This window comes from Poromitra crassiceps, assembly GCF_964638095.1.
Source record: "Poromitra crassiceps genome assembly, chromosome: 10".
NCBI lineage: Eukaryota > Metazoa > Chordata > Actinopteri > Beryciformes > Melamphaidae > Poromitra > Poromitra crassiceps.
Window position 1 is genome coordinate 55,249,075 of NC_139631.1, and position 25,622 is coordinate 55,274,696.

Consider the following 25,622-nt stretch of genomic DNA (forward strand, 5'->3'; position numbering starts at 1 on the left):
AGAGCCTGTATTTTTTTACTTTTACTTGAGTAAAATAATTGAATCAGTACTTCTACTTTTACCAGAGTAGTTTTTTACACAAGTAACTGTACTTCTACTCAAGTACAGAATGTCAGTACTTTTCCCATCTCTGCTGATATTGAGTTAGGGCTCAACATTAACGGTTGCCCGGTTGACCCGGGCAACCAGAAAAAAAATAGGGCAACCATTTCTTGGCCTTTGGTTGCCCCAGGGGCAACCATGTTTTAACATGCAAAAAAATATGTATAGCAGCAAACAGCAAAATATACACCAAATAAATATGTTTTAATACTTGTTGTGAGTGACATATATGTGACATTTTATTGCTGTTACAATCGGAACGATGTTACTAATTACCAGTCGGAACCTACGTGATGTATGCTGCACGTGCGGTGTGTTTAACGAGTACTGACTCGGACAGGTGGGGCTGCTTGCACACAATCACAGCGGCTGCAAGACGCAAGAAGAACCGCGTCCGCCCGCAGCCCCGCACAGAAACAAAGGACGAGGAAATTGTCATCGAGGTGAAATACCCGTGCGTCTTTGAACGGGAGGGAAAAATAATGCTATACTGCAAAGCATGTAGCCTACAACAAGCGCTTAGGTCTCATTTGCTTCCCGCATCGGTGAGGACCGTGAGTGTCCGCATGGAAAAGTGAGTCAAATCAGCAGACGCGCCCCTCCACAAGGCTCCTGTGCAGACGGTTTTCGCCTGGCCGTGCACACCCCGAATTGTGTAACTACGTGGACGCGGCTGGGCGGACAAAGTGGAGTTTTCAAGACTCCCGCTCACTTCCGTGAGCAGAAACCCACACAGTGTATAAAAGCTCCACACGTTTCCTCGTCAAGATTCAGTGTCTCTCATTTCTGTGCGACAGTCCAAACTTCAAGCATAATTCCAGCATAACGCTATACTGCAAAGCATGTAGCCTACAACAAGCCTACAACATACACCTCGACCAGGACATCCTTCAAAAACGTTTTACCACCGCGTATATGTGCTGAGGAATGATTTGCATCCCTGGCCTGTCAGCCTGTCATACGGGCTGAGAGAGGGATTGCAGGGCCGCTTCTGGGCCCTTTGGGGCCCTATGCAACATCAGAGTGGGGGCCCCAAACCACTGTCATCATAGTATCCCTGAATGAACATGAGGAGGCATAGGGTACTTCATTATCAATAACGCTTTTAATTAATAAATGAAGCACAATATGACAATAACTGTTAAAAAATACTATATGAAAATGAAAGTTCACAAATATTAGTTAAACTAATCCTTTCAGTGCAAATGCATTATAAAAACAAAAAATAAGATTTGTTTAGAAAACGAAATGACACAAATTTATTATTATCATTATTATTATCATTATTACTACTACTACACCCGGTGCGCACACTGAATAGGCCTATTATACTATATACTATAGACTGTTATACTTTTCTGTCACATCGTCATTATTAAACCGGCTTATGACAGCATAGTATCTTAATTACTCAAAATATAAGGCGACTAAAATTGGGCAACCATATTCTTATTCGGGCAACCAAAAGCTCTTGCCAGGTTGCCCCTCCGGCAACCACTTTTAAAAGTTAACGTCGAGCCCTGTAGGTGATTGAGCCTATGGCCCATGATCCCAACTGCAATTACCACTCATCGCCATAGGTGTCACCCAACAGAACAAAACTGAAATCTTATGGATTATCTATACTATAATGACAATAGCGTCTGTCTGTCTCTCTCTCTCTCTCTCTCTCTGTCTGTCTGTCCTTCGCGTATCTCCAGAACCGTTGGTCGGATCGAAACTCGGGTGAGCTGATGGCGACCCGACGGAGTGCAGTGCCCTGTTTTCGTGCGATTCGGAAGCGAAACACGTTCGATATTTGAATATTTGTCTTCAGTTCTGCTCCTTTAAGCCCTAAGCCCCAACTTTAAGTAGGGTCGTTGACACTAACTGAGAAAGTCAACACAGGGTCGTCAATCTCAACGACCCTGTCAACGACCCTGTGTTTACTTTGATGTGACTAAATTAGGGGAGGCAGCATCCCTCCTCAGGTTCCAATTAAAAAATGTCTTGCAAAGCGGGCAGCATGAAATGAGCAGAGAATGTATTTGTAAGCTGAATAAGCAGCATTAATATTAATGTGTCATCAAGCCTGTCATGACTAAAATCAAGGGGAAATAATCAGTAGAGCTCAGTGATCTTAGTTAAGTGAGATTTCTAAGAGATTTTTACGTGGCTATAATGGTAGGCTATAACGAGTCACGCATTCAGAAATAATATCCTCTAGGGCCACGCCACTTCCGGGAACCCCCATCCTGTGTAAGTAGGGTTCCCAGAGTAAAACCTGGCCATTTCCACCACTGCTTATGGATGATCATCATCTGCTGCATGCCATCGAGAACCGTTGGTCGGATCGACTTCAAACTTTGGGAGTGTGCCCTATTGTGCAGTGCAGTGCCCTGTTTTCATGCAATTCGGCACAGCGCCACCTACTGGCAACATAAAAAATGCTGTTTATCGCAAGAACCGTTCGTCCGATCGACTTCAACTTTGGGGAGTGCGCTGATGGGAACTCGACACAGTGCAGTGCAGAATTTGTGCAATTAGGCACAGCGCCACCTATTGGCCACACAAAAAGTGGTTTATCTCGAGAACCATTCGTCCGATCGACTTCAAACTCGAGGAGTGCACTTAGGGGGACTTAACGGAATGCAGGGAGCTGAAGTCCATGCAATTTGGCATAGCGCCACCTACTGGCAACACAAAAAGCAGTTTATCTCGAGAAACATTTGTCTGATTGTGACTTCAAACTTTGGGAGTGTGCTGCTCAGACCCCGATGGAGTGTCGTGCAATTTCATGCAATTTGGACTTATTCCAGAACTGTCTATATGTCTGTCCTTCGCGTATCTTGAGAACCGTTTGTCGGATCCACTTCAAACTTGCGGTTAGGGGGACCTGACAGAGTGCAGTGTGTGTGCGGGGCGGGAAGTACCCACAGGGTGGTGCACATCATACATTCTTCCTTGTCCACTGGTACAGTTCCCTCATCACTAAAGACTGCTATAATCAGACCAACCCTGAAAAAACCTGGGTTAGACCCAAGTGACCTAAATAATTACCGACCTATTTCCAATTTACCTTTCATCTCAAAAATCCTCGAGAAAGTAGTCGCATCCCAACTCCAGACTCACCTTGATGACAATAAACTTTTTGAACAATTCCAATCCGGTTTTCGTCCCAATCATAGCACAGAAACAGCCTTAGTTAAGATTTCCAACGACCTCCTCCGCGCAGCTGATTCCGGACTGCTCTCCATTCTCATTCTCCTGGATCTTACCGCAGCTTTCGACACCATATCCCATCAATTACTCATGGACCGCCTGGCTAGTGTTGGAGTTGGAGGCATCGTCCACCAATGGTTTGCCTCCTACCTTGCCAACAGAACACATTTCGTCCAGATTCAAAAATCCCGGTCAAAAAGCTCCACAGTTCAACATGGTGTTCCCCAGGGATCAGTAATGGGTCCAATTATTTTTATCACATATCTCCTCCCCCTTGGTAATATTTTCCGGCAACATGGCATCCATTTCCACTGCTATGCTGATGATATGCAGCTTTATGTGTCTACCAAGCCCACTAACACCCTTCCCCCCAACACTCTTACTGCCTGCCTTCAAGACGTACAGAAATGGATGACCAACAACTATCTACAATTGAACAATAACAAAACAGAACTACTTCTCATTGGCTCAAAATCAACACTCACCAAAACAAACATCTGCTCATTCCCCATTGCTGGGACCACCATAGCTGCCTCCACACAGGTCAAGAGCCTTGGTGTTATCCTGGACAGTACACTTTCTTTCTCCAAACACATAAATAACACTTCCCGGTCCGCCTACTTCCATCTACGAAACATCTCCAGATTACGCCCCACCTTATCACAACAGTCAACTGAAGTACCGTAAATTCCGGACTATAAGACGCACCGGTCTATAAGCCGCACCTTCAAAGGAGACTATTTTTTTCTTCTATAAGCCGCACCGGTCTATAAGCCGCGGGTGTTTTGATGTTTAATTACCATATGTAAGGCTTCGTGCACAGAGGGGATTGTCGGGAAACAGATGGCTGTTTGGGGAAGCTCCCATTTATTAACATTTCAACAAAACAAAAGTCAGGTCACTAATCCCCAGACAAAATCACACATTGTGGTATTTTTTGTTTTTTTTACAGTGCACACAGTGTCCGCGGTGTGGTGAAAAGAGGGCAAGAGAGGAAATTAAAACAGAAGTGGATTTATAGTTAGAAAGAGTGCTAAAGAAGAGAGAATTCCGTTTTTTATTTTTTTATTTTAGTTACTCACAGTACTATTGACCAGTCCAACTCAAAAGATATTCGGCAGTTTCACTTTGAGCTCTTGTTCCGCCGCTGTCCAGCAATGGTTATGACGAGTCTCGCTGGGTACAGTACGCCAAAGCGATATCCATTGACTCGTTGATGCTGTTGTATGTTGCGCGTTTCTGTTGCACCAACGCGGAGAGGTCCTGCCGGACGAAAAAGCGCGTACCCTCCCAGGTGAGGGGCTTCTTCCCCGCAGCCTGGAGGATGAGTTGACGGTCGGGCCAGCGGAGTAGGCAGATGAAGATGGCCCTCGGTGGCAGGCCGGGGTCTGGACGTGGCCGAGGCGCCCGGTGTGCGGGAGAAAGGAGGAGGAGGAGAAACCGCCACCTCCACAGCCAGCCACCTCACACACCCCAACTGTTTAATAGTGCCCGGCTCGCATGCCTCTCGGTCGGCTGGCCGGACAATATGCACCCCGCTGCAGCAGCAGCTTCGGGAGGTTTTCTCACTGTGTTCGGGACTTCGGCTCTAACTCGGCCAGATGGCTGGACACGAGTGAAACTCTTCACGGTTGCATTATTTTCTTTAGTGAGTGAGTGGATGGACTTCTGCACGTTTTCAAACTTGTTTTCAAGCTGCTCAAAACCTCTGAGCGATGTCGGACTTAATCGATAGTGTTTCACGGAGTAAAAGTTTAGCCCAAGCGGTGTATCTCCAGCCTCCAGCAGGTGAGTCATTTCCTCATTCATGGCGTGATTGCTTCGTCTTTTTCTTTCTGCTTACCTGTGTTGTGTTATGTTATGTTATGTTATGTTGTTAAAAGAGGGCAAGAGAGGAAATTAAAACAGAAGTGGATTTATAGTTAGAAAGAGTGCTAAAAAAGAGAGATTTTTTTTTTTTTTTGGAAAAAATCCATAGATAAGACGCACCGTTATATAAGCCGCAGGGGGCAAAAAAGGCCAAAAAACGGGAAAAAAGCCGCGGCTTATAGTCCGGAATTTACGGTACTTGTCAATGGTCACATCCCGTATTGACTATTGTAACGCCATTCTAACAGGCATCCCTGCCAAACTCACCCACCGTTTTCAACTCATCCAGAACTCTGCAGCACAGATCATTACCCGCTCAAAATCCACTGATCATATAACACCCCTGCTCATTCAATTACACTGGCTCCCTATCCCCCAACGAATCAAATTTAAAGTCCTACTGCTAACATTTAAAGCTCTCCATAATCTATCCCCCACTTACCTCACAGACCTCCTTCAGCCCTACACTCCCGCCCGTTCCCTCCGGTCTTCATCAGCAGCTCTATTAGATAATCCCCCCTGTCAAGCTCAGCACAATGGGTGCCAGGTCCTTCTCACATGCCGCACCTACACTCTGGAATTCCCTTCCCCCCCATATTCACACACTGGACTCCATCACAGAATTTAAGACTGCTATAAAGACCCATCTATTTAAACTTTCTTACTCCCTCTAATTCCATTTATTTAACTCTGTCATAACCTCTGTCCGCCAAACTGTTATTATTATGTTTATTGTACTATATTTTAACTGTGTACTTATTGTGTTTTTGTTGTACGGTGACCTTGAGTGTCAGGAAAGGCGCCTTCAAATAAAAATGTATTATTATGGGGGAACGGGCACTGCACTAGTATCTTTAAATAAAGGTTTTGGATGCATTTATTCATCTAGTATATTCTTTATATAAGTATATAGTCTATCTTTATGCCAGTGTTGTTGTCATTAATAATAATATGAGTATACATATTGGTCGGGTTTCCAGCCACTCATTCTGCAAGTGGGCATTCATGATTGAAAAACAGACAACAAAGAAAGTCTGGAAGGGGACCGACTCTACAACCAAATACTTACACCTACAGCTGTGCAGCAATCTCTGACACTGGGGATAACTGTAGCTAAAAAACTAATTTTGAAGGAATGGAAGTCCTCCTCTTCACCTTCTTTTCAGGTGTGGCTGATGATGAGGACAATGATCTCTGTTTAGAAAGTTCTCAACTATCTGGGACCTGTTTGAACCTCTGCTGGCCTGTACTGTTCTGTACTGTACTGTACTTTACTGTACTGTACTGTACTGTACTGTACTGTACTGTACTGTTTGAACCTACTGCTGGCCTGTACTGGATGATGGTTTTATCCTTTATTTTTAGATGGATGGAAATGCTGTGTTGCATTGCCTCCCCTCGGGGGATCTGAAAAATTGAAGAGACATCTTAATGGCCTTGTTGGAATATGCAGGCGTCTTTCTGAGAGGAAGTTAAAAATATATCAGGCAGCATCTGTGTGGATTCCCTTCCTCTTGCTCAGTCACACACACACACACACACACACACACACACACACACACACACACACACACACACACACACACACACACACAGCTCTTGTGTATTTGACTGGTGCTCTCTCCCGATTCTGTTAGGAGGAGTCAGAGGTAGACTTCCAGCGCTTCCCGTCCAGCAGCCTGCCGGACCTGCTCAGCACCTGCAGTACCTCTGCCCTGCCACCAGGCCTGCCCCCAAACAGCCTGGTAAGGACATAATCTCCTTAGCCTGGGAGCCTGGCTTGAATGGATCTGTATTAGGGATGCAGTGATGAACCCATTTCACTATTAACCACGGTTTAAAACCTCATGGTTTTGTAGCTACACCAAGTGTTTCTGCTCTCTGTTTAAAACAAGGACATGGTACCGTGGAAGTTAAAGGGACATCATGGTACCGTGGAAGTTAAAGGGACATCATGGTACTGTGGAAGTTAAAGGGACATCATGGTACTGTGGAAGTTAAATGACATTATGGTACCGTGGAAGTTAAAGGGACATCATGGTACTGTGGAAGTTAAAGGGACATTATGGTACTGTGGAAGTTAAAGGGACATCATGGTACTGTGGAAGTTAATGAAAGTAGAAAAGGTAACCACTGCGCTCAGACAGGTGCGTAGTCCAATATAGAGATGTCACAAATAAATGAAAAGATGGGGACCGCACTCAAGGAATATCGTTTTTAATTTTCTTTTTCTTTAGCAACAAAACGTTTTCGGCCGTCCTGTGGAAGTTAACTCATTCATGGCCAGTTTAGGACTGCCAATATTTAGCACAGGCCAAAGATTTTCATAATTGTTGGTCATCTTTCAAGACCCACAGTAAATTATCTATTAGCACCAAAGTGATTTGCAATACCTCAAAATGAAGATGTACACCTCTGGGTTCACCAGGAAAAAAAAAGTGAGCTTTTAGCATGTTCTGTACTCTACTTATAGCCATTTATATACACCCTGTTTTCACCAAAAAGGTCTCTCTGAGAAAGAAATTGCAGAAAATGGCATTTTTGTAAATCACACAATCTCAGGCAGAACTCACTCTCAATTCTTTTATTTTGAACTGTATTGACATCAGACATGTAAATATTATTCGTTATGACACAAATGACAAATATATATATATATATATATATATACACACACACTCCTTACCGCGAGATCATCCGGGTCCTGTCGCATTGGAATCCAGTCTTCCTCGCCCTCGACAGGAAAGTGGCCGTGCTGCTTTGCTCTGTGTGAAAGCCATTTCTGTGGCGAGGCTGCTGTTCTCCTCCTCACACAGTTGTGACTCCGTCTCGTCTCTTTCGGGCTGGGACACAGTAACGGGGTCCAGGGACCAGGATCGATCATGTTGGTCACGGGTTTGACTACCGCGAACGATCGATGTCCGCTGCCCTGCAGCAAGCCGATCAGCTCGTGCAGCGCGCCGAGGGGTGTGTTTCAATGGCGTTTCTCCTCTGTGCACAAGGAAGCGCGTTTCTCTGTTTTCTGTTTTTGCTCCTGCTCATTTCAAAACAACAGCTGCGGTATGTGTTTGATCGCATGTTGTCGGCTTTGGCTTTGAGGCTAGGGACCTGATAACATGTCACAGGCTGGGGAAGTCTTTGAACTATGCGCTGTACTAATAAAAACAAAAACACGTCAAACACGTCTTTGGCGTGGATGGCTATTCCTGATAACACGTCAAAGACGTCTTTGGCGGTGAATGAGTTAAAGGGACATCATGGTACTGTGGAAGTTAAATGACATTATGGCACTGTGGAAGTTAAAGGGACATCATGGTACTGTGGAAGTTAAAGAGACATTATGGTACTGTGGAAGTTAAAGGGACATTATGGTACTGTGGAAGTTAAAGGGACATCATGGTACTGTGGAAGTTAAAGGGACATTATGGTACTGTGGAAGTTAAAGGGACATTATGGCACTGTGGAAGTTAAAGGACATCATGGTACTGTGGAAGTTAAATGACATTATGGTACTGTAGAAGTTAAAGGGACATTATGGTACTGTGGAATTTAAAGGGACATTTTGGTACTGTGGAAGTTAAATGACATTATGGTACTGTAGAAGTTAAAGGGACATTATGGTACTGTAGAAGTTAAAGGGACATTATGATACTGTGGACGTTAAAGGTACATTATGGTACTATGGAAGTTAAAGGACATTATGGTACTGTGGAAGTTAAAGGTACATTATGGTACTGTGGAAGTTAAAGGTACATTATGGTACTGTGGAAGTTAAAGGGACATTATGGTACTGTGGAAGTTAAAGGGACATTATGGCACTGTGGAAGTTAAAGGACATCATGGTACTGTGGAAGTTAAATTACATTATGGTACTGTAGAAGTTAAAGGGACATTATGGTACTGTTGAAGTTAAAGGGACATTATGGTACTGTAGAAGTTAAAGGGACATTATGGTATTGTAGAAGTTGAAGGGATATTATGGTACTGTGGAAGTTAAAGGGACATTATGGTACTGTGGAAGTTAAAGGACAGTATGGAATTGTAGAAGTTGAAGGGACATTATGGTACTGCGGAAGTTAAAGGGACATTATGGACTGTGGAAGACCTAGAGGTGACTACACTTTTTAGCACAACATGGATTTGCCCAGGTCAACTGCTGACCTACAGGTGCATACGAGCAAAATCACGCATAGAGGGTGTACCGCTTAAAAAGTATGAGAATGAAAAAAATATGTCAACATATCTGTTTACATTTCTTGTGATGATGGGGTTGTTCCCCCCCCCCCTTTTTTTCAAATTAATGTTCTGTAAACTCTACTCATGTGTACACACTCATGTGTGTACTCATACCTTGGTGGGTACAGCCACTTTTCTACCTGAAAAGTGCCCCACTTTTTTTTGGCTCCCTTTTCGACCAGGAATCCAACGACACCATGCGCGAGCCAATCCGAGCACCGGGAAAAAATCTCATTTTCCAACCCTAACCCTAACCCTAGCTCAGTTTTCGGCAAATGGCTCGGCAACGAAATTCCTAACATCTCCGTATAGGCGTGTTTATGCCCAAAAGCATTGTGGAGGTGTGGTCATGCCCATAAAACCACAGCGTCACGTCAGCAGCTTCCTCCTCACTGAGAGAGACTAGAGTGAGAGAGAGAAAGAGGGAGAGAGAAAAGATAGCCTAGATGGGGAGAGGGAGAGAGAGAGAGATGTGAGGCTGTCATGCATAGAAATCAAATAACGTGCTCATGCCCACTTGTGAATCAGCTGTGTAGTATTGCCATTTCACACGCTGAAAAAGGGCTACTGCCCAAACGTCTGTATGGACGTATGCTTATCCCTTTTCAGGCTCTCTTCTCCTGCATCTCCGCTGCGGGGCTATACTGCATGCTTAATTACGCAGTGTACTGAGAGCCGCGATGAGTGATGCTGCTCTATTTGAAGTTGAATTTCGTTCCACCAGCACACATTTTATTAATCAGCTATTTTCTATTTGTTTCTATTTTATTAATTAATTAATTAATTAATATATACATCGAATCCCACCAATTTAGTCCGTCATTTTCCCCTTGGCGCACATAAAGACACATGCTTCCGTCACTGTCTGCTTGATGGCGAGAGGGACTTCAGCTGTAGGCTACTCGTGACACAACCAGACATTGAATTTTCAACAGTTAACTTTTGTAGCTAGGCCTATAGGTTCCTGGCTATTACGAGGTGAGGCAGTATGCCCCGTGTCTCTCTCTCTCTCCCCCCAACGAGGGAAGTGGAGAGGGCTATTGCGGTGCTATTAAACGTATAATGGTTGGAAAAGATCAACATTTGCTTTTTATTTTCTCCTACCCTCTCCTACCTAAAGTAATCTAATGTTACACCACAGACCTGTATGGTCGAGAATTATGTAGCCTAATAAAACCAGACAAACGAATTCTCATTTTTAAATCAAGATGTGTTTTTTCTGCAATGTAGGCTATAGTTGAAAATCAATGTGGCATTCTGAGGAGGGAAGAGTGTCTGCGTGCACGAAGTGTTGGAGAGAGAGAGATACATCCATGCCCTGCGTATGTCTCCAAGCAAGGATTTCCTGCACTGCACGGAGAATACTGTCTGCGCTCAGGCGTACGCCTGGCGTAGTGGGGTTGTTTGCGCTAAGACCAGCTATTTGCTGGCATTACAATTTAGAGCACCCAAGGCCCCTTTTTCTAACACATTGCGCTGGAACGCCTATTTTGGGTGTAGGGGTTTGAGACTGAATGAGTGACAGGTAGTAGCACCAATGAGAGAGTGGTTCGAAATGCTCAATGTTGAAGGAGCAATCTAGATGGGCAGTCTCAGGGTGGGTGGGCCTCCTTGATCGCAAAGTCGTTACTGATTTTGCCAATCACTGGCCTGGATTCCATTCCCAGTTTGGTGAGAGGAGTGTCCCAGACCCAGAGAGAGATCTGCAGCATGCAGTAACCTAGTTTAACAGCCTAAGAACTCTCATGGGTCTGGCGTTGATACTAGTAAAGCCTTGACTTGTTTTTGTCTTGGCAGCTGAGCGACCTGGAGAAGCTCGAAGAACCAGGCTGGGGAGAGGCACCTAAAGGACCCTGTCGCAGCCCCACACCCATGAAGCTCTGCAGCCGCTCCCAAGGTTGGTACTTTAAGAACCTTTCTAAATGGGGTCTTTATAGCCCCAAAAAGGATTCTGCTATTGTAATGGAAATTAATTTCTCACTTCTCATCCCGCATAATCAACAACATTTTCAGCCAATATGAAACAAATTGAATGAAGCCAGGAGTCGGGAAGTTGTCTTAAAAAACTTAAAGGGGGACTTACCCCCCCAGATATGTAACAAAACGGCATGCTGCTTGATTTGAAAAAACCTATGGGAAAAACCAAGAAATTAACGTCTGCTCTTGTCTCACTATACTCTTTGGCTGTCCTCAGACGGCATTGTTATTGTTATATGAGAGCTCCAAAATCTTTATAAATATCCACAACTAGCTGGTGGCCTGTATGGAAACAGTGTTGCTCAAAATGGTTGAAAGTTATATCAATTTGGTCATTCAGTGAATCAGTGGCGAACTAGAAATTGACTCCATTGACTCCCATTTAACACCTTAAGTGCCATAGCCGAAATAATTCGTCTTACATAATCCAACGCTTGAGTGCCAGAGCCGAAATAACTCGTCTTACATGTTTTTTTGACGGTGGGACATCAATCAACCCCTCTTACATCTTCGAGATAACTATTTGGAGCAAGAGCATGTGTGTAATCTATTTTACCGACCACTAAGTGGCGACAGAGACCGAGAGAAGTCACAGCCACGGGACCCAAAAGCAGCCGCCTCCGCGGAAATGGCTTGGATTTTACAGTCAGAAGCCCGAGACACACACACAGAACGGACAGAGATCCCTTCCCCCCAGAGCCGCGGATCAACGCGCGAACACACACACACACACACACACACACACACACACACACACACACACACACACACACACACACACACACACACACACACACACACACACACACACACCGCGGGAGCAAGCTTGGCGATTTTACAGTAATCCAATCCATTTCAGGCAAGCAGGCAGGCAGGCACGCAGACAGACAGGCAGGCAGCACAACACGCTTCTGACACGCCCGCTGAAGCCAGGAGGAAGGAGGAGAAGACACACGGAGGGAGGAGTTTGAATGAGAGGGGTGTTTCCTGTTGTTATGGAGGAAATTACTGTTCAAAACTATTGTTTAGAATGTCTGACGGTCTTACTGATGCCAAAAATGAATGGTTAAAGTGACTGTTTCACAAAAAGCCATTTATCTCTGAATAAATTTCCAGACGCTGAAACCATGCTGTACTCAACGGCTAATATCTACATAACTACTAACTCTGCAAACTAACTCTTTTAGACAGAGAAAGCACACATTCTATTAGTTATTTTTAGATGATTGCTGTTCATGAATTCTTAACAGAAAAGAATCCTCGGCTGTTCTAAAATGAGCCAGAATCGTCAAAAACACCCCTGGCACAACTTACCTACAGGAATGAAAACATGGCTGGCACCCAATGTGTTAAGTATCATTAAAAGAGCCTAGTGACGCGAGCCTGGTTATCGCAGCACAGCACAATACTCAGGACAAAACCCCTCGCTCTCAACACGCTCATGTAATCACAATGGGAGACTTCTCCACGTTATTCCCTTGTCCAACTTATCCTCTACACCGCCATGAAGTCCTTTTTTAATTTTCGTTTCTCCCTTTTTCGTGATTCTTGACAAAAAGTGTAGTGCACCTCTGCTTTTTCCTCACGAGCGCAGAGCAGAGCCGCAGCGGGCCACGGAACATTCTCCCCCTCAGGCCCCTGCTGCTCACCCTACAGTACAGGCGAAACAGCCTCCTGCCTGTGGCGCCAGTTTGGCTGTAGCCCTCACAAAACAACAACAAACAAACACAAACAAAAATCGCTGGTGTGCGCCCAGGCGACGCCCCCCCCCCCCTTTCTGCACAATCAGTGTCTGAAATTGGGTACAGGATTGCGGGAATCCCGCATCTGTTTGCGTGAACTGCTACATACGACTAGACAAGCCGCTAGTCACAGACAGGGGCAGAGCTGCACTTTGTGAAAAAGGGGCACAGACGAGTCCTCTCTCTCTCCTCTCTGCACAATCAAAGTGGTTGAGTGGTTCTCAATGTGGGGTCCGGTGACCACCAGTGGTCCTGTCGTGGATAATGTGGCAATGATGAGGATGAGAGGATTCCAGGATTCTCTGTTATCTCTCAACCTAATATATATGGAATTCTGGACAAAATCATATTTAGGCTACATAAAAAATAAAAAATAAACTGATTTGCATCTGAGAGACCAAATATATGTCCTTTATTTACACATTTAAATACATGTGTCATCAAAATGCACTCTGGCAGTTTAAAATGAGCAAACTGAATTGCAGTGCACAATACATAGTAAATATTAAAATTTGTTCAATATCTAAAAATCACAGTAAAGCCAGAAACACAGTAACACAGGATTGCTCTTATTTGTGTCCATTCAGCAATCTGACCATGGACAGTATAGGACTCTTTTTGTAGCGCTCTGTTTTACACTTGATGTCTCTCAGCCGTGCTCCTTGTCTTGTCCTTGCTCCTTCTCTCTCAGCGCACGTTGGTGGGAGCCAGCTTGAGAAATCTGTGGACCTTTGGAGTTTGAGTGCAAAGTTCAGGCACAGCTCCTCTCGTCTCTTCTGCAGAGGTTGGGGGTCCATTGCCCCAATATGAACTCAATTAGGGCTCCTTACTATGAAAAAGGTTGGGAATGATTTACAGTAACACAATGCCATTTTCTTCCCTTTATGATTATAGTGGCGTTTATTGATAGTATTGTGTTACATCACCACATGGCCATCTTGGTAGGAAAATAACAGGCGATTGTAATCAATTAACAGGTGATTAACAGGTCAAGTGACACAAACAGCCAATGAGCTGTGTGTATTGTAGTGCCATATTGGTAGGAAAATGCTTGTGACATCATGGGAATAGGCTTGGAGTTGTGAGGAGCCGGGAAAGGGTACAGGGCGAGTAGGGGAGTTTCTATCTTGAAATCCCATAGTCTTTGGGTACAACGTGACGTCAGGTTGTACCACATTTTGTGCAGTTTTGAGGGCAAAAAAAAAGCAGTGTTGAACCCATAGAGATCACTTATGCAGCTGAAATACATGATACAAATGGTACAATGGTAACAGTTTGGTCTCAAATGTGGAAATTCTGAACAGAATTCTTCACACACCACCCCCAAAGTCATATTGGTTAAAAGCTGAAAAAAAGTGTTTTGGGGGTAAGTTACACTTTAATTACAGGAGGACTGCAAGTATCACATTGTACATGATGTATAGAGTACAGATGGTCATAGAATGCAGTAAAGATGTAACACTTGTCATGTACTTTCAAGTCAAGTCAAGTTTATTTGTATAGCCCTAATTCACAAGCATGTCCCAGAGGGCTTCACAGAGAATATGTCTAGCTAATTCTAGCTGACACAACAGTAGCAAATTACAGAATAAAGATAACACATTGAACAATTGATAGAGAAATATAGAAAATATAGAAATATAGGATAGAGCAGAGGAGAGAGCAGGAGAAGGGAGGAGAGCAGTGGGAATGTGAGAGAGTGATGGGGTGGGGAGGGAATGGGAAATGTTGGAGAGTATAGGAGGTGGGGAAGGAGCAAGAGGAGAGAGCAGGAGAGGGGAGGGAGAGCGGGGGGATGTGGGGGAGAAGAGAGCAGGGAGAGGGAGGAGGTGGGGAGAGAATGGGAAATGTGGGGGAGGAGAGAACGGAGAAGGAGAGTTGGGGAAAGTAGCAGGGGAAAGGGGAAAGAAAGAGAATGGGTGCCATGCTTTAAAATTGAATGGATGCCATGCTTTAGAAAAGTGGAGGGGGGGGGGGGTTCGGGAACGGGAGGATGTAGGGAGGGAGAGCAGGGGGAGTATGAGAGACTATATGGAGAGAACAGGGAAAGGAGGGCTAGCTGACACAACAGTAACAAATTACAGTAGTAATAATAACACATCGAACAATCATATGATAGAGAAATATAGACACACATTTTGCAAACGGACATATGTCGATTTCTTAGCAACCAAACTATGCTTAACTTAATTTGCTGCAGGCCTTTAGTTGTGAATCCCTTTGCCAAATAACACATGTTCACATATAGAGCTTATGGGTGCCTCGCTTTAGGGTAGAATGGGTGCCATGCTTTAAAATAGTGGCGGAATAGTGGGAGGGGATAGAATGGGTGCCATGCTTTGGAGTAGAATGGGTACTATGCTTTAGAATAGTGGGGGAAGGGGGATAGAGGAGAGAGCAGGAGAGGGGAGGAGGGAGGGAGAGCGGGGGGATGTGGGGGAGGAGAGAGCAGGAAGAGGGAGGAGGTGGGGAGAGAATGGGGAATGTGGGGGAGGAGAAAACGGAGAAGGAGAGGTGGGAGGGTGCAGGGGAGGGAGAGCAGGGGGAATGTGAGAGAGGAGAGATCAGAAAGTGGCAGGGAATGGGCAAAATTGGGGAGGAGGGGAAGGAGCAGGGGAGGGGAGAAAGAGGAGGGACAGGGGAGGGGGGAGAGCGGTGGGATGTGGGGGAGGAGAGAGCATGGAAAGAGAGGAGGTGGGGAGGGAATGGGAAATGTGGGAGAGGAGAGAACAGGAAGGGGGAAGTGGGGAAGGAGCAGGGGAAGGGGGAAAGAGAAAGAGAGGGGGGGAGAAGATCAGACAAACTGACTACTCTAGACATTAACCAGAACTAACTAGGACACAGGGGATCTAGCTAATCTACAGCCTAGTCTGGCCTGTCCTATTCTGCTCTAGTCCGATCTTTGCCTGAACACTATAACAGGTCAGCCTATAGTTAGGCTGTAGCTAATCTATCGCCTACCTAAGCTATTCTAACCTACCGGCAGCCCTCGACCAGTGATGGTGTGCACCGATGCCCCCCACCCTAGCCCCCGGCCCCCACACACATAAGGCGTGGGAGAGAAGGCCAGGCCGGGGCACAGCGGCACCCCCTCACCCCCAGTGCACGCAAGAAAACCTTTCCACCACATGGATTGCCACATGGATTGCCTCAGTGACTTGGCTGAGGAGGACAAGGAGGACCTTGTGAGGCCGATGTACTGTAGGGGTCCAGCTATGGACCCCATCTGAGAACCCCCCTCCGAGACAAGCCGAGAGATGCCGGGCTAAACCATTTACAGAGTTTCAGATTATGGAAATAAAATTTACAAAACAACAGAAAATTTAAAATGTAAAAAGGAGTCCAACAAAAGGAATAGATCAGGGAAGAGAGTTGAAAATGTAAAAAGTAGAGTCCAAAAAGAAATAGAAGATATAGTCTTTAAGTGTTCGTATAGTCTTTAAGTGTCCGTAGGTTCAGAGAATACTAGCTACCGTAATTAGCTAGGTGAAAAAGGGGTAAAAAGATTGGGAGTTCCACGAGGATGATCTGAGGAATCCATGAGTCCGCATTGGTGACATCGATTAAGAGGAGAGGAGGGGAGGATAGGGGTCGGAGGTGATGATGAGGCCAGGGGAAGGGGGAGGGAGGATGTCCCCCCCCTTCCCCTGGGCAGGCAGGCGAAGGAGTAGTGGGTAGGTGGGCCGGAGTGACGACAGGTGACCAGGATGATGAGGATAGGGGTCGGTGGTGATGATGAGCCCGGGGTGTCAGGGTGTCAGACAGGAGAAGGAGTAGTGGGTAGATGGCCTAGAGTGACGACAGGTAGCTGGGACAATGATGACCGGACCTAGGGCTGCAGCGGCGGGGGTGTACATCAGGTCAATGAAGGACACCTGAGAAGGAGAGAGAGAAGAGGAGAGCAGAGAGGAGAGGCACAAGGGGGCGGGGATGATCTAATGTTTCTGTGTGTGGCAGCAAGGTCAGCCACATGTGATATGACATGTTGCTGTGGGGCAGAGGGTGAAATCTGCTTGGACCTATGTACACCTTGACCTTCTCAATGCCACGACAGATAAGCTGTCTGTCTGTAGATAGTGTCTGCCTATTGCCTGTCCATGTCTAATAACTCATACCATTAATTATGTGTATGCAATTATAGCTTTATTGAATATGTAATGACTTAAATTCTTTTTTTTTTATGACCAAATTTTTATTATGACATTATAGACATAACATTCACATTAACATGTTGGCTGCTTTCATTCCCCTTCCCCATTCACCATCTCCTGTACACACCAAAACATATAAAAGAGCATACATACAATCACATATAAAGTGCAGATATACACATGCATGCAAGCACGCTATACAATATGATACACTTTACACCACTCGACGTAGGCTATATCGTTTTACTAATTCGATTGCATCTGTAAGAGCTTCAATTGTTTCCCTTTTTGCACCATTTACCCTAACCCTAACCCTTGCTATGGATGATTCTAAAACAAGAGTACTATGAAATAAAGACTCCACTGATCTACTGTACTTTAAGGACGTGGGGTGGTTTCCATCTCATTACCAGAATCTTCTTTGCAGCTGTAAGGCCAGAGAAAAATATTTTTTTGGTTTTACCAGACATATTGAGGGAGGAATCATCATTTAACAACATAACATTGGGTAAACAGGGTATTTTAGAGCCAATGATATCAGTGCAATCTGTACCCAAAATGATCTCACACCTGAGCATTCCCTAAACATATGGATGTAGGTGCCAATTGACTTTTGTGGACATAGCAAGCAAAAAGGGTGGTAGTTATCTGTAATTGGCAATACTTTCTAGGTGATAGATATAATCTATGAATCATTTTATAATGTAACAGTTGATTATTATAATTGCGGGAAGTAGCAGAAATGTTCCTCCATACTCTTTTCCAGTCTATTATCAGTCCATAATCTTTCAAATCAATATTCCAGACTTTAACAATTCCCATATAGCTTTGAGTATTGTGTTGCATCTTTTTATATACATGTGACACAAAACCCACCCCAGGCTGGGGAGTTTTAAGCATTTCCACCATTGGGTGTATTTTGAGAGGCTGATTCCATGGCACACCATAAGTGCGCATAGCCGCCCGGAGTTGCAAATAGAAAAAAAAGATGAACCAGACAAATTAAAATCTCTTTTTAACTCTAGGAAGGACTTTAATCCTTCATCATTCATAACATCCGGTAAGGTATGAATCCCTTGATTCTGCCACTGTGGGAAATAGATGGGTTTCTCTCCAATGTTCAAGTGGTTATTCCTGAATATTGGCATATCGAGGTGCCAGATCTATCCCCAATCGCCAAGCTTTTCTACACAGTTCCATATATGAATAGAGTGAGCAACAATTGGACTAAAGTGTTCAAGACAGTAGTGGTCAGATAAATCAGAAAACAGAGCATCTTTAAGTACAAGTGGTGACACTATTTGTTTTTCAATCTCTGCCCACGACACCTTAGAGTTATTATTGAACCAATTCTTTAAAGGGCGAAGCATGAAGGCATAATAGTACATTTCAAAGTTTGGCACATTTAGACCTCCAGACATTCTATCATGCTGTAATATAGTTCTAATTCTAGAGAACTGATCTTTCCAAATGTATTTTGAGACACAACCTTGAAGTTTGTCCCAAAATCTAACAGGTGGTGACAGTGGAAGCATACTAGCGAAAAAGTTTACTCTTGGCAGAATATTCATTTTCAATATTGAGATACGTTCAGCCAAGGATAATGTTAAATTGGCCCATTTGTCCATATTCACCTTTATAGAATTGAGCAAGCTTCTATAGTTTTGAGTTATAATTCTCTCTAAAGATGGGTGTATATCTATTCCCAGGTATCTAAAGTTTTGTACAATCGGAATCTCTGTACATATGTCCAAATCTGTCATTGCTGCATTCAAGGGTAGTATTAGTGACTTAGTGAGGTTAATTTTATAGCCAGATATTGCACTAAATTTTGTAAATAAATCCAGGACAACTGGGAGTGTTGTAGGTACTTGGTCCATGAAACATAATACATCGTCAGCATATAAAGATATTTTATGATGTGAATTATTAATTATTATTGGTTTCACTGCCTCAGATAGTCTAATTTTTTGGGCTAATGGCTCGAGGGAAATTGCAAATAAATGTGCAGAGGCGGGACAACCCTGTCTTGTGCCACGTGCAATAGGGAATTGTGGAGAGCACTGATTACCTGTTAGGACCATTGCCATAGGATTATGATACAATATTTTTAACATTTTCATAAAAGTATCACCGAATCCCATATTATTCATTGTGTACCAAAGATAAGGCCATTCAAGCCTGTCGAACGCTTTTTCAGCGTCGACTGACATCACTGCACAAGGTGACTGCTGATTGGATGCGCCATGGATAATATGGAGAAGACGGTGGATATTATCAGATGATAACCTATGTTTCACAAAACCTGTTTGGTCGGGATGTACTACTGTTGGTAGTACTGACTCAAGTCGACGGGATAATACCTTGGCATATAGTTTGATATCTGCATTTATAAGTGATAAGGGTCTATAACTGGAACATAAAGTGGGGTCTTTTCCTTTCTTATGTAACAATGAAATAATGGCAGTATTTACGTCTCTATGGAAACCCCCTTGAGTAATAGCTGTGTATATCATATCCAACAGCAATGGGCCAAGGTCACCCTAAAAATACAAATACAATTCTGGAGGGAGGCCATCCCATCCTGGTGATTTTCCTTGTTTCCATAAGTTTTAAAGAGTCGTATACGGTAGTTCTTGTAATGTTATAGGAGAGTCCAGAAAGATCATGTCATTGGCTGTAAGTTTAGGTAGATTCAAGCCTGAAAAAAAGGTTTCCAATTCCTTTGTTGGTGCATCCAATTCAGATGTGTATAAGGTTTTATAGAAAAGCTGAAATTCACGATTAATTAGAAGTGGGTCATTAAGTAAGATACCATCATTGCTCATTATAGTCAGAATGTCAGCTAGTCGTTCATTCATCCAAATTTTACTTGCCAGCAAAAAGCTTGGACTGCTACCATCTAGGTAACTGGATTGCCTAGCTCTATGCACTAGGAATTCACTACGTTTTAGATTTAGCACTTTTAACTCTGATTCAATGTTAGATAGTGTCTTTTGCCTATCTGCATCATATTGATTTTATGACTTAAATTCTAAAACAGCTATTGTATGAAATATCCTGGAACTTAAAGCCTCTAGCAACCCAGGGCTCTATCTTGGTACAGGCGATATCCCCTATTTGCGCTTGTGCACCTGTTTGCGCGTGCCTTAAGGCAGGGAAGTTTGCAGTCCACCTTGCGCTAGTGTCCAGGTGTTATGCTGAGTTTTGCATCCCCCGGCAGCAGCTAAACGCATCCCCACCTCACGGGAGCATATTGTAATGATTTATACAGAAACATAATTGTTTAAAAATGATATATTTGTTTGGGTAGACGTGACCTCCCTCTTTTTAAGTTAAAACAGCCACAAAATATGGTGGGGATGCAATTACTCACAGGGGAGCATAACTCATCACAACAACGGGCGCAAGTGGAGATTAGAGGTGTGCCAAATCATTTATGCACAGTGCAAACGGGATTTGGGCGGTGTTAACTACCAGAATTATTCACAGCTGTGGCCTGCCAATACCTGGGCGTTACATCAAACAAACCAGATTCCCGTCTTGCAGTCCCTGTAATACAGTTTGTGTGAGGCATGCTGTAATTCTCGCCATGCGTAATTTGGATAGGTCAGGGCTCGACATTAACGGCTGCCCGGTTGCCCCGGGCAACCAGAAAAAAAGGGGGGCAACCATTTCTTGGTCTGTGGTTGCCCCATGGGCAACCACGTATGCAGAGCAGCAAACAGCAAAATAATGTGCACCAATAAATAAAAAAATAATGCTTGAGTGACATATATGTGACATTTTATTGCTGTTACAATTGGAACGATGTTGCTAAATTACCAGTCGGAACCATACATCAAATGCTGCACGTGCGGTGTGTTTACTGATGCGGACAGGTGGCTGGCTGCGCTGCTTGCACACGTGCACACCAGCACGCAAGATGTCCAAGCAAATGAAATTGTCTGGCTGGTTCAACAAAGCTCCGCCGGCTAATAACACGTCAGCGCCAACATCACAAGTCGAGCCGGAGCAGGAGTTGGAAGATAATTCAAGTGACAAGGAGGAAGAGCAACCCCGCGCACAGAAAGAGGACAAAAGGAGAAGGAAATTCATTACGTCGTGGGAGGGGAAATACCCCGGGGTTTTTGAACGAGACGGAAAATTGTACTGCAAACCATGTACCACATATACAACGATAAGTGACCCGTCCAGTTCACTCGTTAGAGGCAGCGGATCTTACCGAACCGCGGGGCTTGACAAGCACTGGACGTCCAGGCAACATGAGCGGGCAGCTTCCCGATACAACGAGGTGGAGGCTGATAGAGCTGGGAGACAGGTGGACGGGCCGATGAACGCAGCACTTCGCAAACTGTATGCTGCCAACCTGGAGATCCTCATCAAACTTTTCAACACCGCATATTATGTGCTGAGGAATGAGGAACCCTTCACATCCTTACCTCGTCTGCTGGACCTTCAAGTGAAGAACGGTTCTGATTTGCGACGACTGACGAGCTACAAGTCAGATCAGGCGTGCAGAAGGTACGTCTGTTGTAACGTTATTCATTTATTTGAAAAAAGAGGTGCTGGCAAATACTGTCCGTTTTGACTGCTGCTGTACACGCAGATAGGCCTACTATATTGCTCTGGGCTGCCATACGGGGTGAGAGAGTGGGTGGAGCACTGTGAATATAGGCCTGATGCTGCGGTGAAGGCCGCCAAGGCCGGTCTTAGAAAAAAAGCTAAAACAAACAAAAAATATTGAAAATAGAGTATTTCGTTTTGTAAGAATAATGTTATCAATTTATATGATTTTTTTCAATAGTCTTTTGACTGTTGACATAATTGTGGCTCTACCAGAGGAGAGGGAGAGGGGGGAAGAAACGTAACATAATAATATAGATATACTAAATTACATAATAACAAATGTAATTAATAAAAATAAATAAATCTATTTTTATATGTATGATTTCATTACATAGAAATTTAATTGCATATAATACATGATGCAATAAAACCAACTGAAAATGAAAGAAGCCTGCAGTCACTTTAGCTGCAAAACAAATAACTATACCTACATTGCCATTAAAAAATCAACTCAGAAAAATGTGCTGGGTAAGTGCTGTAAGATAAAGATTCCATAATTATAAGCATACAAATGTATTTGTGTTTTTCTCCTATAACCACAGTTTATAAAAACAATGAGCTACCTCAGGCCTATTTTACAGTTATTTTTTTGAACAATAATTTTATTTTACAGGTGCACTCAATACACATCTGTTGTGCATAGTTTACTGTCAATTTTTTATTTATTTATTTGTATATATACCTCTTCTGTGTCTTTTGTATAGGCTTACTCCCTACATTGCAGACCACATCCGGCAGTCAATCACCACTTCTTTGAGAAATTCAACGGCCATATCCATTTTATTTGATGGGGCAACAGATAACAGTGTCCAGGAGGTAGAAGTTGTGTATGTCAGATATGTCGAAAATGGGGAACCCAAGACTGTGTTCTTCAGTCTTCAAGCTGTCAAACATGCACATGCCCAGGGGATTTATGATGCAATAGAACAGGCCTTTGTCGACAACGGAATTGATGATTGGAAGGAAAAGCTAGTGGGAATGGCTTGTGATGGAGCAGCGGTTAACCTGGGGCGAAAAAACAGTGTGGCAACCCGAGTCAAGGAAAATGCAGAATGTGTGATTAGTGTGCACTGTGTGGCGCATCGCCTGGAGTTGGCGGTACTTCAGGCCATCAAAAACAACAAACAACTGGAGGATTTGAAGGAGATCTTGAAGTTGATCTACAAACACTACCAGTACTCACCAAAAGCACTGAGGGAGGTGACAACCATCGCCATTGCACTAGAGACAAAAGTCTTAAAACCAAACAGGGTGGATGGCACACGCTGGGCGCCTCACATGCAACGTGCTCTGGAAGCCCTTGCAACATCATATGAAGTCCTTCTAGCTCACTTCGAACATGTGGCTGAGGCCAGGCCAGGTGAAACTACAGCTGATGTCCGTGGAAGAGCAGCCTTCCTGAGAAACCGCCTGAAAGACTACAGAATTGTCCGTTTTCTCCACTTCCTGAGAGACTTGCTGCATGTCATCGCAAATCTCAGTCTTGTCTTTCAGACAGACAGCCTCACTGTCAATGGCATGCTGGATGCACTAGAAACAGCTAATCTGGAGCTCGCTGCACTGAAACACTCACCCGGATCCAAACTGGCAGAATTCACTGCTGCTCTCCAGCGAGACCCCAGTGACAGTGATCATAAAGCCACATACAGAGAGGTCCAACTGAAAAATGTGCAGATGGATGACAGCAACACATACACCGACGTGATTGAAACGGTCATGCGGCACATGAACACCAGGTTTGACTGTGACGCAGATGTGTCAACACCCATACTGAGAGCTGCTAGGGTCTTTGACATTAAAGAGTGGCCACGGGAGAAAGCACAGCTTGCAATATATGGAGAGCGTGACATCAAGCATCTATGGAGGCACTTCCAAACTGTCCTACAGAGACAAAAACCTACAGATGAGGAAACACTCTTGTCAGAGTGGATTCAACTGAAGGCATTTATTGCCAATGCAGGGTGGCGTGCTATCTCAAGTGTATGTTACGGAGGCCACCAGGAGAGGTTTGCCCACATTCTGATGCTACATGATGTGGTGTTGACTCTCCCAGTCTCTTCAGCAGTATGTGAGAGGGGATTCAGCTGTCTAAGCAGAATCAAGACAGACTGGAGGGCATCTCTGCAAGTCCACATGATGGACAAGCTGATGTTGGTGTCACTGGAGGGACCCACAATCCAAGACTTCAATGCTAGCGGGCCACTGGATCTGTGGTGGGAATCAGGACAAAGGTCCAGAAGACCAAGATTTCAGGAGAGAACGGATGAAGCAAGCAGTGACTTGCTGGAGTCATTTTTGATACTGTAAACAGCTTTGAAAAGTGTGAAAATTGCACTGAGAAGTCCTTCAATCCCATTTTTCAAGGTCAGGATTTGCACATAATAATGATGGACTTGTGAAGGCTATGTACCAGGTTTAGGTTTGAGGTAAACAAGCACTAAATAAACATGTTATTTTCATCATGTCAGTCCACACAGGAGAGAAACAATTGAATTGTTCAGTCTGTGTTAAATGTTTTGTTAATGAAAAAACAACTTGAAGAGACACATGCTAGTCCACACAAGAGATAAACAATTTAATTGTTCAGTCTGTGTTAAATGTTTTGTTAATGAAAAAACAACTTGAAGAGACACATGCTAGTCCACACAGGAGAGAAATAATTTAATTGTTCAGTCTGTAAATGTTTTGTTCATAAGATGATGAGAAAAAAAATTGAAGACACATGCTAGTCCACACAGGAGATAAACAATTTAATTGTTCAGTCTGTGTTAAATGTTTTGTTAATGAAAAAACAACTTGAAGAGACACATGCTAGTCCACACAAGAGAGAAACAATTTAATTGTTCAGTCTGTGGTAAATGTTTTGTTAATGAAAAAACAACTTGAAGAGACACATGCTAGTCCACACAGGAGAGAAACAATTTAATTGTTCAGTCTGTGGTAAATGTTTTGAGACAAAAACTTGAAGAGACACATGATAGTTCACACAGGTGTGAGAAAAACGAAATATTTTTCAATCTGTTTAAAGTAACAGTGTGTTTACTGTTTAAATAAATAATTTACTATACATATTGTCAAGTGTTTCTGATTTCTACACCATACAGGCATTAAAAATTGGATGTCACATGTGTTCAGGGATGCATGAAGCTGGGGGCGGGAGGAGAACAATATGAATCGATGAATGTTGGGCTAGTAGTTCCTGCAAGAAATTCAAACCACTTTCACCCCTGCTTTTCTGTCACATCTTCATTATTAAGCCGACTTTTGACTGTATAGTATCTTAATTACTCAAAATATAAGGCGGCTGAAACGGGCAACCATATTTTTATTCGGGCAACCAAAAGCTCTTGCCAGGTTGCCCCTCCGGCAACCACTTTTAAAAGTTAACGTCGAGCCCTGTAGGTGTAGGCCTATTGACTGTATATATTATCCCTATTTCATAACGACACCATCACATCATATACCTGTTAAAAACATCTGTGTTTTGATGCAATTCGGATTATTTTGTTGACTGGGGTGGGACAATAGAAACGATTTCTCCATTTCCTCTCGCTCTGTTCGATGAGTTTGCAGAGCTTCAGTCAACCAAGGAGCAGGGGGAGAGGATCGGGCAGGCTTAGTGGTGAGTGGGCAGAGGGAATCAAGAGCGGAGGAGCGAGAGGATAGAAGAGTAGTGGAAGCCTCCTCAGTGGACAGGAGAGAGAACTGCTCGGCT

General features: G+C 43.9%; 1 protein-coding gene across 1 annotated transcript in view; it reads left to right on the forward strand.

Moving 5' to 3' along the window:
* pdzd2 (PDZ domain containing 2) overlaps nt 1–25,622 on the forward strand; it is a gene marked incomplete at its 5' end in the record, with an annotated part of 174,875 nt that overhangs the window by 58,980 nt on the left and 90,273 nt on the right. The window contains 5 exons of the mRNA XM_083645507.1: nt 6,810–6,917; nt 11,206–11,305; nt 13,819–13,911; nt 21,160–21,802; nt 22,612–23,750. Of these exons, the coding sequence (XP_083501633.1) occupies nt 6,810–6,917; nt 11,206–11,305; nt 13,819–13,911; nt 21,160–21,802; nt 22,612–23,750 (2,083 nt within the window). The remainder of the gene's footprint in view (nt 1–6,809; nt 6,918–11,205; nt 11,306–13,818; nt 13,912–21,159; nt 21,803–22,611; nt 23,751–25,622) is intronic.